Consider the following 24,160-nt stretch of genomic DNA (forward strand, 5'->3'; position numbering starts at 1 on the left):
TTTTAATTTCAATACCGCCCAAGGAATTTCAAGGAAACTCCAATTACTCTTAAGCATTACTGAAAACTTTAATATAACAAATAAAGAAGAAAACATAATATAAAATTTAATATAAATACCAAAGAAAATTTCAAAATTTGCATACAATTAAAAAAATTTCTAAGTACTTATGTTCTTAAATGATAAAAATATTATACGGTGGCACTTTATCCTTTTTATAATTATTTAACTTTCATTTTATAAATTTTAAATTAAGTGACAACAATAGAGAAATCATACAAAATATATTTTCATTAATACAACCCAAATGAAATTTATAATACTGAATTAGAATCTGTAACAAATCCAAAATTGTTTAAACGTTCTTAAATTAACTTAGCATCTTTGCACATGCTGTAAAATTTTGAACTTGTATCTACTATTAAATTCTCAGGTTTGCCTACTTCAATTACAGATCCTTTTTCCATCACAATAATTCTAGAATAAAGCAAAAACATTAAATGAAATAAATATTAGATATATTATAAAATATTTTACATACAAACATAAAAGAAATAAATATATACTATGGCTCTAATAGGCATGGTTGTATTCACTATTTTGTGTTACTCATTAGTAGAGTTGTAAGTTTGTTGCTGGTAAATATAATCTTTGCAAAAAAAATGTGAAAATTTTGCATGAACCAAAATGCAAAAAAATATACAATATATGTACTGAAGGACATAAGCATGAAACAAAAATATTTTTACTTGAAATATCTTTTTTTAAACTGTTTGCATTGCTCAAATGCAGTTGCTTTACTTACAGAATTCATATTTTTAACTCTCAAACTTATATGAGAACAGTTTGAAATGAAATGAGATCAGCTTTAAAAGTATACTAAGCTAAGATTTTACTTATTAGCCATCAGAAATTGCAGCATTTTTACCCCTTTTTATACAAAAGGTTCAGTGCAATAGCCTATGTGATATATGCTTACCCTCTTATTTCAGAAAATTTCAAGTCAAAAATACAGGCTAATATTTTTTTTTCTTTTTTATTCTTATTACACTTCAAAAAGGTAAGTATCTTTAACAGTTTATTATTCAATGGGTACAGAGACTACCTTACTTAACAGAATCGGAATTACCTCATATCTTCTTCCATTTTTAAAAAATATATTTATACATTATCAGTTGTGAAGCTTCAGAAAAGTGCTAGTTGCCATTAAAACAATAAATAAACAGGTAAATAAATTAAAATACAAGAAATCTATAATTTTAAAAAATATTGCAGATTTTAGAAAAAATAAATTTATAATTCGCAAAAATTTGCACTGTGACGAGCTTGCAACCCTATTCATTAGTTACAAAAATGTTTATATAATACATTTACTATACTATTTAATTTAATAAAACATTTAAATTGTACTCCCATAAAAAACTAATAATAGAATTGTTTCAATCATGCTCAATTTGATTACCAGCCTATGAAAGGGTTTGACGCTAAATATCATATTTTAATAACACCTTTAAAGAAGCAAATTAATTGATTTAAAGATAGGAATCTTAAACGTATGGCCTGTGAGCTAATAATGGCTCATTGATGATATTTTATTAGCTCACTGAATTATTTTCCTTTTTTTTAAAAAATAGTCCAATAAGAAAACAAAAAATTGTAGAAAGATCAGCAAAAAAGTAATTTAAAAGTTTTAAATTATTTCAAAGCATATATGATGGAACCATGGCTAGGTACTAAAAGCCTTTTATCATTAAATAATGAAGTTCAACAATTCGGGTAAAGGAAAAATATATATATATGTGAATATCATGGTGAGAAGTGCTTACTTTGTATTTCTGGGGAGATTACTAGTCATTTAAATATTTTGAGCTGTGGTTTAACAGGAAAAAATCAACTTATTTACAATTTTTCCAACTATGCAAAAGCTTTCAAATCTAAATCAACACTCTATTAAAGTCAGAAACTCAAAAACACAAATTTAATTCCTTCTTTAACACTAACATAGCTAATGAAAAATTTAACATGAAATTCAAACAACTATGCCGAATGCATTTAAAATTCAAGAATAGTTTGAAACTAGATTTTCTAACTAGACTTTTGGAACTAGATTTTGTTAATGTGAAAAGTGTTCCCTCTGAACTACAATTAGATTTTGCAAAATTTCCAGTGTGACACTCTACAGTGAAAAGCAAATATCTTAAAATTTGTTTCTCAAAAGATTTTTTTAAAATATGTATTAAAAGAAAGTTATCAAAAAAATACACAAGCCTACCCTATTTGCACATGAAAGCACTTCAAAAATATGCAGATGGTAAGGAAAGTTTGAAGAGCTCAAAAATAGGTGTAAATTCTCAAGACTTGCCAGACGTTAATGAAGACAAAAGAAATGAATTCAAATATAAAATGTAAGTTGTTAACGAAAAATGGAAAATAAAGCTAGAAAACTGCAGTTGCCAAGACTGGAACAAAAATAAAGATGAAAAAACAGAACAAGAAAAACCACTGTGGTTGAGAGAAGCAAATAAGGATAAAATGTAATTCCATGTGCCATGGAAATGTGGTGAAAAATTAATGCTGTTAGCAAGGAAATCAGCATTCATATGAATGAAGCAAGATTCCAAGCCATCAAGAGAAGTTGATGTGACTGGAATGGAAATAATTTCGGCATCGCCGAAATTGAATTTATACCCAAGATTCCAACAATGTGCAGCTATTGATGATTTATCTTATTCTTGATAAAAGATGTATCAATCGTGTTCATTGTTCCATTCATATGAATGCTAATTTGTTTGTTAAAAACATCAGTTCCTCACCACCTCTCCATAGCCCACGGAAATGCATTTCACTCTGATTCACTCCTACCTGCCACAGTGGTTTTTCTTTTCTTTTTTTTAAAATCCTTATTTTTGTTTCACTCTCGCCTACTATGATTTGTATTGTTTCTCACCTCTATTTTCCAATTTTTTGTTCGTAATTTAATTTTTTGTACCTTATCACTTTTGTTTCTTCTCGGGCAAAGCATTGAGAATGGGCACCTATTTTTGAACAATCAAAACATGTTGACTTTCATTACCATCAACACATTTTTGAAGTTTTTAAGTCAAGTAATATCTTACCACTACAGTTTCTTGTAATTATTTATTTAAAATTTCAACTTGTTAAAAATCATAATTTGTGTAAAATACGGTATATCCCTTCAGCTGATGATTTTTTTTTCTTTTGGAGATTATAGAGCGGTTCTGTCGTTTACAGGATTTCTCAAATTTACTTCAGGCACTAAAAGTTAAAACTTCCATATTTAATATATTAAAGCTATAAGAAAGAACTTACTTGTCATAATCAAGAATTGTATTTATTCTATGAGCAATTGTAATCACAGTTTTATTGGCAAAGACAGTCCTTATTGTATTTTGTATAAGATTGTCAGTTTCAATATCTACTGATGCAGTAGCTTCATCCATTACTAATATCTTTGAATTCTTCAATAAAGCTCTTGCCAGACAAACCAGTTGCCTTTGACCAGCACTATAAAAAACACAATATTGCATATAAATAAATGATTAATTCAATGGTGAAATTACATTTTAATGTTATATATAAAAATAACAGTGCATAAATGGTCAAGGAATAGCTAAAGGTTGGCCAGACAATTGCAGTATACCCAACTTTTAGCTCAGTGACTAAATGAAAATAAGATATCTTTAGTGGATTTATTATAACTCAGAAGATAAAACATTCATAATTTTAAACCCAAAACACTAAATACAGTGAACTCAGTCATTAAATATGAAGTCCAATAGAACATAAAAATTTAATCATCCAAAATTAAAATTAATGAAAATAGGCATTATTAAAAACATTTAAAAAATGCATCAAAGTATTTAAAAGAAAAAAAACACAAAATAAAGTATATTTCAATTTAATAGTAGATTCAATGCCAATTGCCAATATAGAAGAATTTACCATATGACAAATTTAATGTTAATTCAGCTTTGAAACTATGAAATTATAATTTTTTTCTTAGTTTAAAAAAAAAAACTGGTCATATTTCACACTTTCTAAGCTTGTATATTCTTTTCCAAGAATAAACAATTTATAAGTTTTAAATTTTTCATTACAGTCTTGCTCTTTAGTTTGACCCTCATTGCTGTGGCTCTTCCATTATAATGACCAATTAAACCAAGTTTTTCCTGTTTGAATATGTTATAATTTGCTTGTGAAGCATTGTAATAGGTGCGATATTTTGGAGTTAAAACACAGGGTATTCACCTTCTTTTTGGTATGATTTTTCTTACATTTTGCAATTCTCTCAACGTATATTATTTAGTAAAAAAGACTGCTGGTAACCAGTGCATGTGATGTGATTTGAAAAAAAAATAAAACTTTAGAAGTGAATAAAAGAATAATTTCTACATCACAATTGAAAAAATATTCAGAATTGCTAAAATATTAAATATTCATTCTCAGTGCAAGTTCTAAGGCTGAGGACAAGCTCGCAACTAGCAGCTTTTTCGTCCCTCAATGAAATAAATATACCACAAAAAACAAATTGAAAGAAATGTTAAATTCCACAAGAACAAATTGTTAAGATAAGGCGTTTGGTATTCTAATTCCTCATAAATCTATCACTCCTTATCTCCCCCTCTGCTGATCAGACGAGTAGTCTCTCGTCGTTCAGGCCCCCGTTCTCTAGCGTCCACTATGCAAAAGGGATTTGTAGCTTACAAATTATCAATTTCTTTTTGTGGGATATATATTTCATTGAGGGACAAAAAGCTGCTAGTTGCGAGCTTGTCCTTAGCCTGAGAAGATTAATTAAGTTCTAATTATTCAATATTTTGAATAATTATTATTCAAGTTACTAAATCAATGCAATACTACCTAGGATTCTTAAAAATAACCAATTGCTCTAGATTTATTTATAAATTCTGGATTTTGCTTATTAAATACACACACACACTAAAGAGAATTAGAGCTGTGGTGGCTCAGAAGATACAGCATTTGCTCCCCAATGAAGTGACGCAGGTTTGAATATCAGGGACAGTTTGTCAATAAGAACTTTGCTCGTGGCTTTCACCGACTACGGTGCTGACATAAAATACCCTCATTGGTAAACGATCGTGGGTTGGAATCCCCTTGTTGTAGAGCTAACCGTGGGAGGTTTTTGTTGTTTTCCTCTACATGTAACGCAAATGCGAGTTATTTCAATTAAAAAAGTCCTCCACGAAAGCTAGTTCGTCCCAATGCTTGGTCTAGGAGTTCATTTTTTTGGTTGGGTTCAAAATTACAAGAACATGAAACCTAAACTCAGAATTGGGTTGATAGTTCAACGTAAGTTACAAAATAAAATATATAACAAAAAAAAATCTCATTTTCAGAAAAAATTTTTAAAAAATATTTTGCAAGGATAGTATTTTGAGAATTAGTTGTATATACTAATATTAAAATAATCATGACAAAATATAATAGTGATTTATAATTAAATGATAACTAACCTGAGGTTTGTCCCTCCTTCATCAAGCTCATACTCCAGACCTTCATCAAGGCCTGACACGAAAGATTTCAAATGTGCTCTTTCTAAACTCTCCCACAGTACATCATCATTATATTCATTATGGGGATCCAAATTGAATCTTAAAGTTCCTTGAAATAGAACTGGATCCTAAAAATCACACAATGTTGCTAAAAATTAAGACTATCTCAATAATACTAATATTGCAAGAAAAACTCATTAAAGTTTAAAACTTGCCTGAGGAATAATTGTCAATTTAGATCTCAGAGTGAGTAATCCAATTTTAGTAATATCGACATTATCAATGGATATTGCTCCTGATACAGGCTCAATTATTCGAAACAAGGCTAAAGACACTGATGACTTTCCAGCACCAGTTCGTCCAATGATGCCAACCTAAACAAAATTTTACAAATTTTCTTAGATTTTTCAGTATAATAACAATTATTATTTTTCATACTACAATTAATATATAAATAATATGTGTGTTTGATGACTATCAATTTCAATTTTTCTTATCTATTTTCTTTTCCAAAGAAAATTAAGAAAATTTTGTCACTTTAGTCCATGAAAATTAAGTGAAAAGAACAGTAACAATATGATTTCACAATTCTTTACGTGGCTTGAGCAGGTCATTTTATTAGATTTAAGAAAAATTTATGAAACAAAATAAATTTAATAAACACAATATTTTAAATTTTTGTAAAATACCTAATAAAAGTTGAAAATGATGCTTTATTTTATAATTTCATTTCAATACATGGATTAAATGTTACATATTTATCATTTTTGCTTTTCTTTTAGTAATAGAAGTAAAAAAAGTTATTTAAGTAACCGTAGACGAAAAATAACAGAGATAAATATTCATAGCATGATTAAGTATGCCGTTTTCAGACATAAACACTTAACCAAAAATCTAAAAACAGGAAGAGCGCCATTACGCTAGACTATTAAATCCATTTACACTTTACAGAATAAGTTGCTGATTTGGGAGACCACTAATAATTAGTTCATTGTGGTCTAAGTCAACTTTCAGTAGTTTCAGAAAAATGGGCAACCGTCAACTTGAAGCCTCGCAAATTATCATTACAATGATAACATAGGATAGGAATTATTTTGTATACATTCTAAACTTTTTAATTGGTATTATATCAGAATTTTTTTTACATAAATATATAAGAGTCTGCATTTAGCAAACTAAAATTACTGTAACTGCATTGGGTTAATCATAGTACATCAACATAGTATGTGTCACACATATGATTTACAAACATTCAGTTTAAAAATTATAAAAATAAAATTTATTAACAAACCTTTTCACCCCCAGACACAGAAATATTAATATCTCGTAAGACAAGATCCAAATCTTCTCTATATTTAGTACAATAATTATCGAAATTCACATTTCCAAAATCAGGCCAGTTGTTACAACTATGGTCATTAGGCGATTCCCATGGTGCCTAGAGCAAAAAATACCACAAAATTGAGATAGTATTGCAATAATGCATATTAAAATTTGATTTTAACATGTAGTGTATACAAAAAATTATGTTATATTTATAACTGATGAGTAATGTTATGAGTCAAGTAAGATTATTTTTTCCTTTTTTGTTACTAACTAAAATCCTATAATTTTTTTGTGCAATTTATATATTTTATTTTTAAATAACTGCGGAAAGAGCATAAAAAGGATAATCGATTTTCTCTTTTCTGATACAAGTGAATTAATTACTACTTATATAATTTAAAGTTAAATACAATAGGCTTTCAATTATTTGGTTCACTGTATTACATGATCAAGTAAAAATTGAGGAATGTTGGAGCCAACCATTTGTAAGTTGTGAAGTAAAACGATTGCTTAAACATTAAACCCAAATTTTGTAAAATGTGGGTGCATAATTTGTTTTAATAAATGATTCTGTAAAGTATTTTTAAATTTATGTTTCAACTTTTATTTCTCAACTTTTGCTTTGAATAAAATCAAATATATAAGAAAATTTTCAGGTTATAATTCAAAGCAATTTTCCTTTATTTGTTAAACACTCATTTAAAAACTTGTTATAACATATTTTTAATTGAAAAAAATTTTAATATAAAACATAACTATACTTTCACTTTAGAGAACAGCCACAGAAAGAAATGTTGTTCTAAAAACATTCTCTGGAAATTATTTTCGTTGTTTAATATTTACTGGTTAATAGTAATTTCTAATAAATAATAGTAGAAGAACTAATAAAGAATTACTTGTATAAATAATATAACTATAATTATTTGTATAATTTGTAAAACTAATAAAGAATACTAAAATACAATACCTCTGGTTTTAATTTACAGTATTCATCAACTCGTTCAATCGACACAGACTTATTTTCTAACTCTGTATTCAGTCTGACAAGCCACTTCAGAGAATCTGTTATCTAAATGGAAACCAAATTAGCAATGCGATGAGTGCTTATAAAATTTTAAACAATTCATAGAAGAATATTGAAAAGCACACCTAAATAAGAAACTAAAACATTCTATTAATGTCTAAATTGAAATATATAAATAAAAACCAATTTTCATAATTGCAGTAAATACATGACTGTGAACAAAGAAAAAAATTAAATCATCATGAAAAAATTTACTTTTTTGAAATTCCACTTATTTTATTTTAGAGTGGTAAAAATATTTCAGTAGCATAAGCTGGATAGCTTTTGGTTTTTAAACTTGACAAATTAACTAAAGCCAATTAATTATAACAATTTACTAATTAAGGCAAAAAGCTTTAGAGCAATTTAATCCTTACAAACAAGATACTAGGGCATGTTTTCATATAAACTCTGATTCCTTAACAACATTAGCTCCTCACCACCTCTCCATAGCATGTGAAAATGCATTTTACCCCGATTTGCTCCTCTTAACCACTGTGGTTTTTCTTGTTTTTTTTCCATCTTTTTTTTCTCTCTTGGCTGCTGTAGTTTTTATAGTTTTGTTTCTACCCTATATTCTTCTATTCTTTGTTGGCATGTATAGGTTTCATATTTCGAATCGCTTCATTTCTTCTCATTTGCATCCGACAAGTCTTGAAAATGGACATCTATTTCTGAACGCTTTAAACATGTTGACTGTTATTTGCAATTTTTGACGCAAATGAAGTTTTTAATCAAGTAATAGACTCAGGATTGTTAATGGAATTTGAGCGAAGAATCTAGAGCAACAAGATTCTAAAATCCCAGAAATTTGATTATACCACATGATGTGGCATCATAAAAATCCAAATTGTCAGCACCTGACCTCAATATTTATCAATCTATGGCATTAAAGTTTTGTTCAATCAGTATTTATACACTTCAAACAGTGTTTGATAGGAACTTTTGACAGCATCGTTATTTTTCTAAATCCTTAAAAATATAACAAAAATCCGAAAATGATTAAAAAAAATTTTAAAAAACTATAGATCTCATTAAAAATACTCAGACCTATAAAATTATTATCATATCTGATCTGGTCATGTGAAATATGAGTGTTAAAAGTCGTGTTAAACGTCATCTTCAAACAATGCAAAAGAAAGAGACAAAATAAAGTAACTTAAATTTCAGGAAAATACTTATCTCTACTAGTAATAAAATAAGATGTCAGTGTATGTGTGCATGCATATCCTGGAATTGTATAAAATGATGGCACTTACAGATATATAACTTAATATGAAGGCAGATATGGATCTGTCCCAGTGTGCCTCCAAGACCCGATCACCAAACTTTTTGTGATTTTGATTAATATATTTTAGTTTCAAAAACTTATTTAATTCTTATAATTTTCTAAATTCAAATTTCTTTCTCTTTATGGTCTGGAAAAATTATCTTTTTAATTTATTTGTTTATTCATATTCATATCTTCGACATAAGATGATTAATATATAAATTCAGAACAAGATATTGATCAAGGTTGAAATCAAGATCTATAATTTATTAGGCAAAAACAGCAAGTGCATGCAAGATTTTAATCCTTCTGATTTGCACTTCAATTACATTAGACAATATTTTTTTAAATCCACTAGGGGCTGTGAAATGGCAAATCTGCCAAAATTTAACAATTTAAAATTAATTTGCCAACTTTTTAAAATCCACAATAACTATAAAGAGGAAAATCAGCAAAGGTAGCTTTAGCAATAAATTATAAGATGCTGTCTAATTCTTTGTGAGATTTTTACACAAACATTAGATTATAATTACTTACTAATCAAATTCCTCAACTTTGTTGAAAAGTAAGAATTATCATTACTTTGACATCAAATTCAAACTAAAATTAACAATGATTATTGAAAAACCTTAAAATATCACTTACTAAAAGAGAATATGAAATCATTAAAGCAACTTCTGAAGGAGTTAAGGAATGTCTATTGTAAATTGCAATTAATGCAGATCCAAGCACTATCAAACTGCCCATGGTATCTAAAAAGAACGTTAGCCACCTAAAAAATAAAGGAATGTCTATTGTAAATTGCAATTAATACAGAGATTTATTCTTAAAAAAATAATTACTAAATATTAAAACTGAAATTACGAGAGCAATTCCTTGTGATAACATTAAATTTTATTATAAGCAACGTTTAAAATCACAACTGGTAAAATTTTAATTAAAACCCATTTCTTTGTAACCATAGTACGTCTTCACATGTTGAAAAAAGGTAGGGATAGTAAAATAGATGATTATATATATAGGAATGATGATTTAATATATTATGAATGAGAACTGTCATAGCCTTTTCATATTAAATCATCGCAGTTTTACTATTCCAGCCATTTAGCTTTCTGATGAAGATGTAGGCACCACTGTGACGCCAAAACATGCCTAGGTTTTAATAAAAATTTCACTATTTTTAATTTTAAACGTTTTTCAATGAAATTTACAACAAAATAATTTAATCTTACAAAAAAATCCTACTATAAATAACAATGATAAATCATTAGATAAATAATCCAATAATAAATCCATTAGATAAAATATATGATTTGCTTTATTATTTATTTTAGCTGGCTTTTATAAATTTTACTTATTTTTCTTTTTTCTTAAATGTTTAAGAAAATATTAATAGCACTTAAAATTACTTTTGATGATCTTCCGGCGAGAAGCTAACTTATATCTTTAATACTATTATTAACACTTACCATCTTTCAATGATTAAAAATAAAAATCTAATACAGTTAAACTAAACCAATGCTTAAAATTTAAACTATTTTCTTTTTAATCAAAAACACAATTAGGTATCTAATATTTATTATCTTATATTTGTGAAAGAGTTGATACTTAGATACTGTTAATTTATATAAAAAAATCTACATAAAAGAGTTCTCTTATTCATGATGGTAAAATCAATTTACTATACTAAGGAAAAATTGGCATTAAAAATCATCTTTGTTTGCAAAAAATTTTATATTAATTTAAGGTAATAACCTATTACAGATAATCCTATTGAAGCCACACAGATTATGGTTGTCAACTTTTTCTTCAAAAGTCGAAATGAAGTCTTCTTGTACTCTAAAAGCATCAATGGAGGTGATTCCACCAATGGATTCGAGAAGTTGGCTATAAACTGGTGATTTGGAAGTAGAATACAACCTGCTCAATTGACGGTAAGTATTCAAATGCCACTGCTGAAATGGGAAAAAAATCAGTTTTAATCATTATAATTAAAAATGATCACTTTTTAATTACAAAAGCCAAGAAAAAATCATCATTTTCAAGAGGGAATCATAGCATTGACAACTATTTTGTGTTCTGTTCTTTCCATGCTATTAAGACATAGATACTTATGGCTGGGTGTTAGCACAAAAATCAAAGATCCTTCAAAATTTTACAAAATAAGTTTCTTTTTTAGACTTTGACAGTACAAATCTACTATCGCTAACACTGAGCCACAAAGATACATATTTAAGTGAATAATATTAATAAGAAATAAGTAATGCAAGAAAGTTGTCAATAATGTATGTATTTTTAGAGTACAGTACAGAGTTAATTGACTTTAAAATTGCAAAAACTGAAATTTCAGGCATGAAAATCAGGTATGGAATTATCTAGAAAAAAAGCCTTAAGTAAAGCAGATTCAAAATCAATTAACGGATTCATGGTAACTTATTCAACTTCAGCATTTATGCATCCTAAAAATTTGAGGCCCAAGGTATCGATTCTTTGCCCTCTTACTCAAATTGAGCTATATTCGCAATCTTGAACTCACAGAGGGCTAAAGGTCAAGAATGAGATATAGCATTGCTTGCAATATAATTTTTATGCTGAATTGAATAAAACATAAATCAAGCCAATAATACTCAAAGAAATTATGACATTTATACGTGTGAGAAATACATTTTTCTTACTTCTACCTTATTATGCACAAAACACATATAACTTTGAAGCAATAAGAGCAATTTGCTATGTTTAACTTTACTGGATAAAAGCTAAAAAAATACATAATAAGTATTGCCTCACTTGTCTTGACAAAAATGTCTAAGATAAGTAATAAGTCAATGTAGTAATTTTTTGTTCATTAATCATTAATCATTTTTAATTAATAATTTTGTGGACTTTATTTTGGTCTCATTCAATTTAGCAGAAAAATAAAACATAGAATCTAATGTTTTGCTTGTCTGTAGCAATGTCACAAAAGTTGATAGTCAAAAGCACAAAATCATACTTTGTATACATAAAAGCTTTTACAACTTTCAAATTATTCCTCCTATCAACTTGGATTGGATTTGATTCATTTTCACCATAAAAAAAAACATCGGAAACAAAAATTTTCTTGTCTAAACAGCAATACATAAGTTCTACACTCATTTGACTTCTACCGCCTCAAGAAAAATTTGAGATGGCAACTAAGTTCCTTGTTACATGGTAGAGCAAACTTCAGATATCTATATTCGAAACAACATGCTGAAAGCATTCCACAGCTCCAGTTATGCGCATTAGAAAAATATTGTAATCATATAATTTACAAAATTAAGTCTTCATAAAAAAGAATTTAAATAAGTGTATTTAATACTTATCTCAATTGTGAATATTTTCAGAGCAATTCAAAATTTTGATGCATACAATTTTACCTTTAGGTAGAGAAGAGTGGCAAATCAAAATAAAATTTGATATTTTTCTTTGTCTACATAAGAGCATAGCCTATTATGGAAGATTTTATTTTTGCATTTAATGTAGTATCAAACTTAAGACTTTCATATTTGATTCGTGGTTTAACAAATTTAATTTGAATTTTTTTTTCCACTACCACGTAAAATTAAATTAATTCTATATAAAAGGTGTAATATATTCATTCTATAATGTTTTTAACTAATACTGAAATGCTTTAACTTTCTATTCACAATTGTTTATTTAATTCTCATTTCATTACCAGCAGAACATGAGGTCTTAGGATAAGACAAGAGTTGGCATCGATGTAAAGGCCATCTTATGACCAAATTTAATTAAAATTAAGGTAGTTAAGTTTGTTTATACTTGAATTGGTTTAAAATGAAATCAGGGTTTTAAGCACTCAAAAAATATTTTTAAGCACTTTAAAAAAATATCATAATTAGGCAGGGTTCGAAAGTTTTTGACAATTTACGGTTTTATTTTGTTTTAACCGTCATGCCAAAAAAATAATAAAAACCTTTTGGCATTGTTTTTGACAATTGTCAAAAATCATCAAATTTTGAATCATGCAAAGCGAATGGCGTTTTCATACGCCATTCGCCATTCATAGATTGGGGTTGAATTAATAGTGAAAACGTCGAATTGCACAATGTGAACTGTGACTTTTTGCATAATTCAAAACGAAAATCAACATGGTAAAGGAAAATTCTCATTTTGAAAATGGGAAAATTAATCACTTTTTAAAAACACACAATGAAAAAAGCACCTTTAAGAGCTTTTAACAATCGAAAATCGAAAATAAGCACTTTTTAAAAACGCTACGCACCCTGGAAATTTTTCTAGAACAAAAACTGATGTATTTGCCTTTCAAATTCCTCCCTGCATTAAAGAATATATTTAAATTAATTCCTTATTTCTTTAACTGCTTCAAAATAATAGTTAGTAGAGGTAAAGAAAAATTAAGCAATATAAGAAATTAATAAATTGTTATTAGTAATAATGACTGCTGAATAAGATATTGATAAATTAACTAACCTGAAGAGTAAAGTAAATTATTCCAAGGGGCAAAATTCCAGCCAAAAATATGGGTTCATTTTTTCCAATAATATAAAATGCTGCCAAAGTACCAAAGAAACAATATACCCAACCATCAATATTGTAAAATAGCTGGGTATCCAAAATATCCAAGTCCGAACTGAACCTAGAATATATTATAAACTGTTATAATAATCGTTTAAGTTAGAGACAAATAGGTTAGTAAAGTCTTTTTTTGTGTGTCATTCAAGAGTATAATAATTCTAACATAATAACTGGGCACATCTTCAATGGTGGGGATAATAAGGTTAACAGATAATTTTAAATTCTACTGAAATTTATGTTACATGCATTAAACATGCACTTACGTCACATGCACTTCAATGTGCAAAATACTTTTTTTTTAAATGAAAAACACTTAATAACTTTTTGATTTTAGAACACAAGAATATCATAAACATCAAATTTATGGGAAAAACTATCAGTGCGTATGTTACATAATTCAAACAATCCTATATTTCACAAGTAAGAAAATAACACTTGGTAGCAGAAATATTTTATAAAAACATAAGAAAATACTTAAATACTTGAAAAATTATTTAAAACACTTACTTTATTGTCTGTTTAAATAAAACTATTTTTCTTACATTACTTTTTTCAGTAACAACAAAACCCTATTTACTTTTTTTTTAAATCTTTCCCACAGAAAAATATAACTTAACTGTAGCTGCCATTTGTAAAAGATATTCTAAAGTAATCATTCTATCTAAAATTTATACTTTTATTTGTAAACATCAAGACAATAGGTCTGTTTGTATTCCTGACTCAAAATTTAAACTAGCTGCTTAGGTTAAAGTTTGTAATACGATGAAAAAGTTTAATCAGTTCTGTTATTCTGGAATGAAGCTGAACTCGATCTTAACTTTGGATACTCTAGAAACACTAGTACTGGTAATTTGCATCAAAACTTTTGATACAGTTATTGTTTGCAAATTCGTAAATTGCTAAAATATTACCTGATTTCAAAAGAACAAATTAAACTCATCTATTTTAAAGAATTGGTAATCATTGCACATTTTTTATTATATTTTCTGATAAAAAAAACAGCAAAAAAACAATGTGAAAGAATAGCGATGGCTCTGATGTTAAAACCTCCCCCCCCCCCTCTTTAAATGTAGATTCAAACATCATGTTATTACAGTATTTATTACTTCAAATAGATTTTGAAAAAAGTTTTAAAGCAGCTTTGATAAAATATAAAGAAAATTTTATTTAGTACTATATTAAATATAAACCAAAAATAAGTTTTTAAATCTAGTTAATTTTATCAGAAAAAAATTATTATAAAATTAATTAAACACAAAAAAGTAATGAATTTGATTAAGTTATACAAAAGAGTAACATGCTATAAAATTTAATAAAAACTATTCTAAATAAGCTTGGTAATTTTATTTTATATTCACTAGTTCTCTTTGCTATGTCTATTTTACAATTGGTCTTCTTTTTTCTTTTTCTTCTGGGTTTTCAGTTTCTTCCACATTTCTGAGAAATATAAATTTTTCCCAACCTCACATGCAATGATTTGGGTACAGTTGTGCAAAAGTATAGATGTAATTTTTACATTGAAAACTGTGAAGGTAAACTTTGCCTTATCTTCAGCAATATAACTTAGATTCTATTACTTATTTCCACAATTTCGATAATAAACTTTAAAAAAACCGCAAATGAAATTGCTATCGAATTGTCAATTTATATTTAGAACAAAGTAGAAGATAAAACAAAATCTGAAACTTGAAATAGTAACTAGCATTACAAATAACATTGAAAGATTAAGCGTTTATGAGTACTTGAAGCCATAATTTTGTCTCTCTGAAGAAAAAAGATCTTGAGAAAAGCAAACCTTACTAAGTAACCTTGCCTTGACAAGGGTGAAATATTTTTATTATTAAGCAGATTGTGTTTTGGACTAACAATACTAAGAAAAACACCAGTAAGTGAACATCAATGGAAGAAAAAGTTGAAATTGTAATTCAACATTTTGTTCCCAACCTTTGTGAAAAATAGATGATTCTGTTGATATCTCTTTTCTCCCTGATTATTTAAATGTTTAAACATTGATTCATTGTCCAAAACATGGCACCGAAGATTTTACCTTAGATAACTAACATATATTTTTCTATAGAAGATTTTATATTAGATAACTAACATATAATTAACATTAGAAGATTCAGAAGAAATAACAATTCAAAACATGTGTAGCAACTAGTAAACTTTATATTAACTCGAAAGTTATTATCAAGGCTTTGAATTATTCTAATTTTGAAAAAAAGTTAACACAAATATAACTATAAAAAAATTGCAATAATAAAAAAGAATGACAAAATGCATTATATTTACTGTAGAACTTCATATAAAACAATAAAACATAACATCAACATATTACTTTTGTAAAATCTCTAATTACTAATTAAAATGTGATAAAAATAAATAGTGAGAATAAACCAAAATATGAAGAAAAATCATCTGAAAATGTAAATAGCAGCATGTTTAGAAATAGCAGGCAGCAAACTATTTCAGAGAGCTTGTTAAGTCATTCTACCAATTGAACCCATAAGTTGACATTTGAGACCTTTGGGGCCTAAGAAATACAAACGGTCCTAATGTTTAAAAAAAAAAAAAAAAAAAAAAAAAAAAAAANAAAAAAAAAAAAACATTGGTATCATGAATATCTGTGTAAAATTTGACTGGTTGGGAAAAAATATTTTTAAAGGTATTTATCAAAAAAAAATTTGTGGTAATTTCTGTTTATTTCTGTCACTAGTCTGAATCATTAATTTACTTAAAAGTTTTTATTCTGAATTAAATTTAAACTTAATTACTGTCAGAGCTTAAAGTTTAGATATGTGGTCTCCTTATTTGAGAACCAGAGCTATAAAAAAATTTAAATAGTTATTTACCAATAAACATAAATGCAAGGATATTTTTTTTAAGAACACCTGAAATCGCATTACACAAAATATTATTTTATTTATATTTGCTAAATAAACGAATATAAATATTCAAATCAAACAACCTGTTAGTGATTCGTCCCATAGGAGTACTATCAAAGAATGACATAGGAGACCGTAAAACACTATCCAACATTTTTTTATGATATATTCTTGAAGCAACTACTGTTCCTTTTCCCAAAGCAAAAATACCAATAAATGCAGATAAAGCTAAAATATAAAATTCTTAATTATTTTTTGTACATTACAGTTCAAGCAATGATAAAAATGAAAGATAGAACAAAAAATCATGTTATTTTGAAGTTTAGCACAATTGTTAAAAAATAACATTCTAGAAGTTCTAAATAACAGTTCTTTTTTCAGATTTTTATATAAGTACCACAAAAAGTACAAGTTACTGCAAAAGTTGTTTAGTGTAAAAAATAAAAACAAAAAAAAGCAAAAAGCTTATTTGGAAATAAGTTTGATTGAAGCAAAACTCTTTTTCATAAATGTCTCTTTTCCCTTTTGGAATTTATTCTCTCAAATAAATATTGAAGAGAAACAGTCATAAAATTTATTAACGTTGGAATAAAGTATAACACATATTACATTATATCTAATTTTGAAAACACGATTGAACTATGTAATTTAAATGCAAGTATTTTATTTTATTTTACAACCGTCATTGAACAGCCGACCCAATTTTGGGTTTACGACTACTAATGTTCAACACCGTAGCAGCCTTGTCATTTTGAAACCAATCCACATGACATGGAAATTTCTGAATCAGTACCTCCAGAGGTATGATTTGTTATGGGAACATGGAGGACTTCGTGACTCGACAGATTCAATGTACATCAGTCACTATTTATTACATGGGGAGCCTTTGGTTGGCGAGGATTGAATCCACGACCTCTTGAACATGGACCCAGTTCCCTCTAAATGCAAGTATATATCTTTAATAATAAATTAATAACAAATAGTTTAATATTACTTCTCTCTTTGAAGAACAGGATTTGATAGAAAGTAATGTTCAATAACACAAGAACTGTTATTATTTAACTGCTTCAAACTTAAAGATGTTATAAATCATGTCTGATGAGAAAGAAAAATTGATAGAGTATCTCATGATCATAGGTACCATGTTTACCAAAAGAATATCAACCTCTGAGACTTGAGGAATGTTTGGAAGAGATATGCAATGTCAAATTTAAAATGCCTATGCAATTAATACTTTTATTAAAATTTAAAGAATATTGTGGTCGTTATATCCTGATTTTAAGTGCGTGTGTTTTCAAATTTGTGATATTGAGGTTTAACAATATTTAGTTAAAAAGAAATATAGGTTTGTGTAGCAACTTTCAAAACTTAACAACTATAGCACATACCTTTTTGTATTTTTTAAAATGAAAAATTTTCTGCAAACGTGAAATCTCAATAAAAAACTTTCTGATTAATACTCGTAACTAGTTCCAACCCTTCCCTCACCATCTCATTTTGGCAAAATTTGCTTGAAAACAGAGTTTGTTTCTTTTAAATATTTAATTTTATAGAACTCTACATTGATTCATGGGTGGATGAGTTTGGTTAAACAGCAAAAAAGCCTAAAATAGAAATCCAAAAATGTTATGTGCAAGAAAATTTTTAAAGTAATTGAAAAAATACCTGAAATTTGAGCAAGAAAAAAAAATGTATGTAGAAAGCATTTATCTGCAGAATGTCATAAACATTTTAATAAACTATCGATGCAAGATTTTATTTGTTTAAATTGTGTGAATATGGATCTCAATGTATGATTTTTAAATCACTCAAATACAAATCTAAACATTTAACTTTAAAGTCGTGTGAATACAAATCTCGGTGCTTCACTTTAAAATCATGTGAATACGAATTCTGAAGTATAATTTTAAGTCACTTGAACATTAATCATAAGGTATATGCTATAGCTGTGAAGTGGCTTTTAAATTGCATGAATACATAACTCGATATTTGATATAAAATCAAACAAAAAATATAAAACACCATGCATGATCATAAATCATGTAAACAGGAATCACGATGTGTGATTTTAAATCCTGTGAATGTAATTTTAAATCGCAGTGGTAGGAAAAGGCTGAAAAATTCATTTTTTTCCACATTAATTCGAAGAAGAAGAAAAGCTCAAAGGTAACGAGATGGCGGACTCACTGGCTAAAGATGCTTCTTTGGAACCTCTACAGCCAGATCTACCTTCCACTTTCAACGAGGTCTTTTCAGAGTGCAAAAAAATGTTTATGGACCTCTGGAGGGTTCCTCCTCCGCATAGTTGGTATTTCAGAAAACGACCTGGAAGTGCCTTGCTTTTTGAGGGACCTAGAAGCCAGCAGACTTGTTTATCTCGCTTTGCAAGTGGACACTTGAGGTGTCTCTCGTATGTTCAGGGGCAAAAGACTTTTGGACTTTGCACTAAATGTAGGACTGCTCAGGCTTCGCCCGAGCATATTCTAAACTGTATCGATTTTAAGATACAGTTTAGAATATGCTCGTTTTCTGCTCCTCATCTGTTTTTAGACTTCCTGGACATTTTTGGACTTATGGAATTGGTCTAATTGGGATGGACCTCTTGGGGATTAGAAACAACAACAGAAGAAAAGCTTTCTTTGAAGAATCGAATTTCTTTTCTTTTTTAGTAATGGTAAAATATTTTACGCAACAGTAACAAATTTTCCACGAAGAGCGCTCACATGTTTGTATATTATACAGGTTTGCCTATTACTTTAAGAGCAACTCAGACTGTTGCTATACTTCAAGTATTCAAAATGACTCTAATCTAATACACCTCCTTAAAAAAGTTGAATACATAAATTGTAGTTATCCCTCAAATGAAAAATTTTTCTTCCCTGGTAAGTTAGGTTATCACACATGCGATTGATTTTAGAGTTTTAAGTTATTAGAAATAACTGAAATAAGAATTATTTGATTTAAAACAAAAAAACATTAAAATATTTTTATTTTATTTGTAAAGCATTACCTTCTGCAATTCCTAAAGATCCATATATTTCCAAATAATAAATTGTGTCAGTAGAATTCTGTATCACATTGCTGAGACTGACAGCACTCCATTTACTAAGCCATATATTCCCAGCAGTCTTAAAAAAATTTAAACACTCATTAAATATGTAATTATATATATATTCGAAGTGATTATTCAAACATAATACATTAACAAAATTTCAAGAAGAAAATATTTTTCTTTTTAAAAGATAAATTGAATGTGCTAAAAAAATTTCAAACACAAGAGTTATATATTAACCGATTCATTGATGATTCCCCTTCTTAAAAAAATTAACTAAAAATGTTCCCTCCTACTAACATTTTTAAGCACCCAAACTATTTGCACACCAGATCTGTTCGAAACACTTTGGTCGGGTTTACAGGTAGAGAAAGTTCTAGTTTGGGTGCTTTTGCAGTAAGTTATGTGACAGGACATGGTCTATTCACAACGGCGAACTCTATAATCATGTTTTCTACAAGAAATATAAACATGCCGTTCTGTAATGGTTGTGACAGCCTTGAATATAAAGTTATAAAATCCTAGAAACACTTTGAGATGCATTTTAAAGAGAACAAATTAATATTTAAGTGGCATAAAGAAAAATTTCCAACTCTGACCGAACACTACATGTTGAGGTTGAAGAATAATTTAAAAACTAGTTTATTTTAAAATTAAATTTAAAATAAAGGTGATTTCTTGTAAAAGGTGAACTTATCTCAGTTCTATTGGACTAATAAACTGATTTAAGGGAATTGATTTTTCCCTTGTTTTTTCAAATTACTAGTCAAAATTTGGATTGTTTTTTCCTCACTTTTAATGAGGATTCTAAAAATACATATAAAGAGTTGTCATAATGGAACATCCTGCAAAATTAACTTTTCTATTTTGCTTAAATTAAAAACTGTTGCCACAGAATAATTTGCTACTCAAAATGTGTCCTGATTTGTGTTCATCGACTTCTAAGCAACCCAAAATGTGTCTTTCAATTCTACTATGAAATGTTACTTAATAAAAATTAAAAATAAACAAAATTTTCTCAGAATAAGTTTTTACTTTATGGAATAATACTTTTGACCTGCAATCTGGAAACTACTGTGTCATTAGCTTAGTCAAAAGTTTATGCCTCATAATGTTAATTTTACTATTTGTGTATTTTGCCATATTTATGGAACAAATAATACAAAACATAAAGGCTTTGATACTGAGTTATGAAACTCATTTATCTAAAGATATTCCGAGCAAAAAAATAAATTATAGCATATATTCATCGCTTTTATTCATTGAATGATTGTATACACACGATAATTATTTCTCTTCTAGCATACATTTGCAATGAAAAAAAATTGTCCATGAAAATTTGAATTTTGTTTTGCAATATCATTTGTACTTATCGAAAATACATTCCTTGAACCATTAAAATCATTAAGTCTGTGAAAATGCAGTCTAGACCAAAAGTTATTCTTTTTTTTTTTTTTTTTTTTTTTTTTTTTTTTTTTTTTTTTTTTTTTTTTTNTTTTTTGCATATTGTACAATATTATTTATTAAGTTCTGGATGCCTTGTAAACTAAATTTAAACTAAATTTAAAATATTTTTCATAAAAATGATAAAGTATCTGATTTCCCAGAAATTCACAAAAGTTTATTTTTCCTTTTATTTTTTCATAACTTTAAAAAAATATTTAGTTTTTTTATTTCTGATAACTAGAAATGAAGCTACAGGTGTTTTAGTACAATCTGATCTTACAGCTTTCGCTTATAGGTTGTGTTTCAAAACCGAAACTAAAAATATTTCATCTTGTTCTCGCTATCGTTAAACAATTTTATTTCATTTTATAACCGTCATTGAACAGCCGACCTAATTTCGAGTTTACGACTACTATTCAACTCCGTAACTTTGTAATTCTTAACCGATCCAGAAGACAAGGAAACTCCTAGATCAGTATCCCCTGAGGTATGATTTATTACAGGAACATGGACGATTTTGTGACTCGACAGATTTAAAGCGGATCAGTCACCATTTACTACATGGGGAGTCTTAGGGCGGTGGGGATCCAATCCATGACCTCTTAGGCATGAGCCCAGTGCTCTTCCAACCAGGTTATCCCAGCCCCTGCTAAACTATTTGCTTAGTTTTTTCTTTTGTTTTCTTTATTTAAATTCTGTGGAGCCTTAACTAATATTCTATGAAAATATGAAATAATTAAACATGGCACGAACCCAAACCAGTAGGGAGTTTTGAAAATTTATGACCATTTAAAGGAAATGGTGTTTCTTGAAAAAATTTAAGGCAAAACAAGGATAAAATGCTCTATACTGGGTAAAAATGTTAGAAAATAATTTATTTTGGGTCATTTTGAAGATAAATATCATAATTATGCATACATCTTAAAGAAGTCAAATAACATTGATAAAAAAAATTTTAGAACATTCTCCGCTTGGATTATTTTGTGTCAAATTTAACCAATTTTTTACCTTTTTGCAATAATAAAAAAAAATTTCTTTATATTTTACAATTTATCTAGTTATTTAGTATTAACTAATAAATTTAAAAAAATTGTCAAAATCTAAAAATTCTTAAAAAAAAGTTGCAAAAGATACTCTGATACCTGTCTTAATTATAAAAATAGATATGAACAGCTTTAAAAAATTCGATAATAGCATAAAATGTACAAAAACATGAAGTGCAAAATAAAATAAAATATTACTTTAAATATGACTTGTAGAATATAACCAAGGAGACCAAAAAACGACAGAGAAAAGCCAAGTTTCTTTATGTAATTCCAGTAAATGTACCGATTCACCTAATAATGAAACTCACATTAAGAATAATTTTACATTGCAAATAAATTTTTGCACAAATAAAAAGCTTTAAGTCTTTGAAAAAAACATGAATGAGCAAATCATTTATTTATAAACACATTATTCTTAAATTCAATGTAACCGTTGCAGAAAATATTAAAAAAGTCAGGAATTAAAGTGTATACAGAACAAAACATAACACGCTTACTCCAAAAACTTTTTAGGAAATTACCCAATAAATCTAATTAAAGCAATAAAAAAACAATGGAAATAAAAATATGAAAATTTCTCTTCTGATTTGATTTTATGTATTTCTTGTATTTTTCCTGAACTTTTGCAAAACCTTCGGGGTACTGAGGCAGCAAGTTTTGACATTTGTCTGGTTCTTTCAATAGAAAAGGTTTTGTACAATGGCTTCCGGAGCTGGTACCCCCTGAAGACGTCGGCTTCGGTGGCCATATTTTTATTTCCATTGTTTTTTTATTGCTTTAATTATTCTTTCTTTTGAAAATTTCTGCTGCTTTGCACGTTTCTTTCAAAGAAAGTTCTATTGCTATAGAATAAAATATTTTGTATTCTTTTATTTACTTCCAATAAATCTAAGTAAGAAATAGCTTATTGCAATTTAATTTACCTATACTCTTCTTACATGAGTCAACTAAACTTAATCAGTATCCAAACAACAAATTTTAGTAGCAACAAATGTCTGGTTATTATTAATTAAGAACTTTTGGCTGCAAACTTATGTTTTACAATCAATTTTATAGCACTATCAATTTTTTACATTTTCACCTAAAATTTGTTGCTTGATAAGAGATAGATAGTTAGTTTTAATTATTTTTTTCCTTAATATATGTGTGTGCATTTATGATCCAATGAATAAATTTCCTTTAGTGAACCAGCTATTTTTTTGGTGAAAAAACTTGGACTTAAAAAACTATTTTATATTTTCATAACTAAAATAATTATGTATAATATATACATTTGCAGGTTAAAACATGTAAATTAAGTGGAATGAAAAAAAATTCTTTAAAAATATTCAAAAAAGACATCATAATTCCACAGAAATATATTTGATTAATTTGCATTAATACAAACTTTATTTGGTCATGGATAAACATCGTTAAGTTCATCCAGTTATGTTTAATTTTAATAGCATATTTCTTTTTTTAAAAAAAAGTCATATATTTAATACTTTTCAACCGCTTTGTTACTCTTAGCAAACAATTCCTATTGAGTATCAACAAAATATGATTGCAAAAAAGTTAACTTACAATTTAAGCAAGAAGCTTTAACATCCTTTTTTTATGAAACTAAAATGTGCTATGAGCATATTTTATCTCTAGATTAATATCTACTCTGACAAAAAGGCTTTTCTCAATAGTGTACTACAGTGAGAAATAGCAAGAGACTAAAATTACTTTAGCAACAACTCAATAACATAAATTCTAGTAGAGATTCTATAATGAATCAACTAAAAAGCATATTTTATTCAGTAAAAAAAAAGCACATTTTACAATACAGCAGAAAAATTTACTATTCAGATTAAATATAATTTTCATTCAAAATACATAAATTAACTGAATTTTTCATAAAAGATAGATTATTAAGATTATAAGATAAGATTATTAAGTATCTGGATTAAAAATTGAAATTTATTTTATCATGAAT

The 24,160-nt window shown here is 27.5% G+C and overlaps 1 protein-coding gene across 2 annotated transcripts in view; it reads right to left on the reverse strand.

Moving 5' to 3' along the window:
- Positions 1-230: 230 nt before the first annotated feature.
- Positions 231-24,160, reverse strand: part of LOC107453146 (multidrug resistance-associated protein 1) — a 71,125-nt gene continuing 47,195 nt past the window's right edge. For both annotated transcript variants that reach the window (XM_016069846.4, XM_071185926.1), the window contains 12 exons: positions 22,396-22,491; positions 19,667-19,784; positions 16,740-16,884; positions 13,667-13,832; positions 10,949-11,148; positions 9,839-9,965; positions 7,828-7,929; positions 6,826-6,972; positions 5,750-5,908; positions 5,496-5,662; positions 3,331-3,525; positions 231-477 (listed from right to left, as the gene is read on the reverse strand). In XM_016069846.4, coding sequence (XP_015925332.2) covers positions 366-477; positions 3,331-3,525; positions 5,496-5,662; positions 5,750-5,908; positions 6,826-6,972; positions 7,828-7,929; positions 9,839-9,965; positions 10,949-11,148; positions 13,667-13,832; positions 16,740-16,884; positions 19,667-19,784; positions 22,396-22,491 — 1,734 coding nt within the window. In that variant the 3' untranslated portion in view covers positions 231-365. The remainder of the gene's footprint in view (positions 478-3,330; positions 3,526-5,495; positions 5,663-5,749; positions 5,909-6,825; positions 6,973-7,827; positions 7,930-9,838; positions 9,966-10,948; positions 11,149-13,666; positions 13,833-16,739; positions 16,885-19,666; positions 19,785-22,395; positions 22,492-24,160) is intronic.

The sequence above is a fragment of the Parasteatoda tepidariorum genome, chromosome 9, assembly GCF_043381705.1.
Source record: "Parasteatoda tepidariorum isolate YZ-2023 chromosome 9, CAS_Ptep_4.0, whole genome shotgun sequence".
NCBI classification, from domain to species: domain Eukaryota; kingdom Metazoa; phylum Arthropoda; class Arachnida; order Araneae; family Theridiidae; genus Parasteatoda; species Parasteatoda tepidariorum.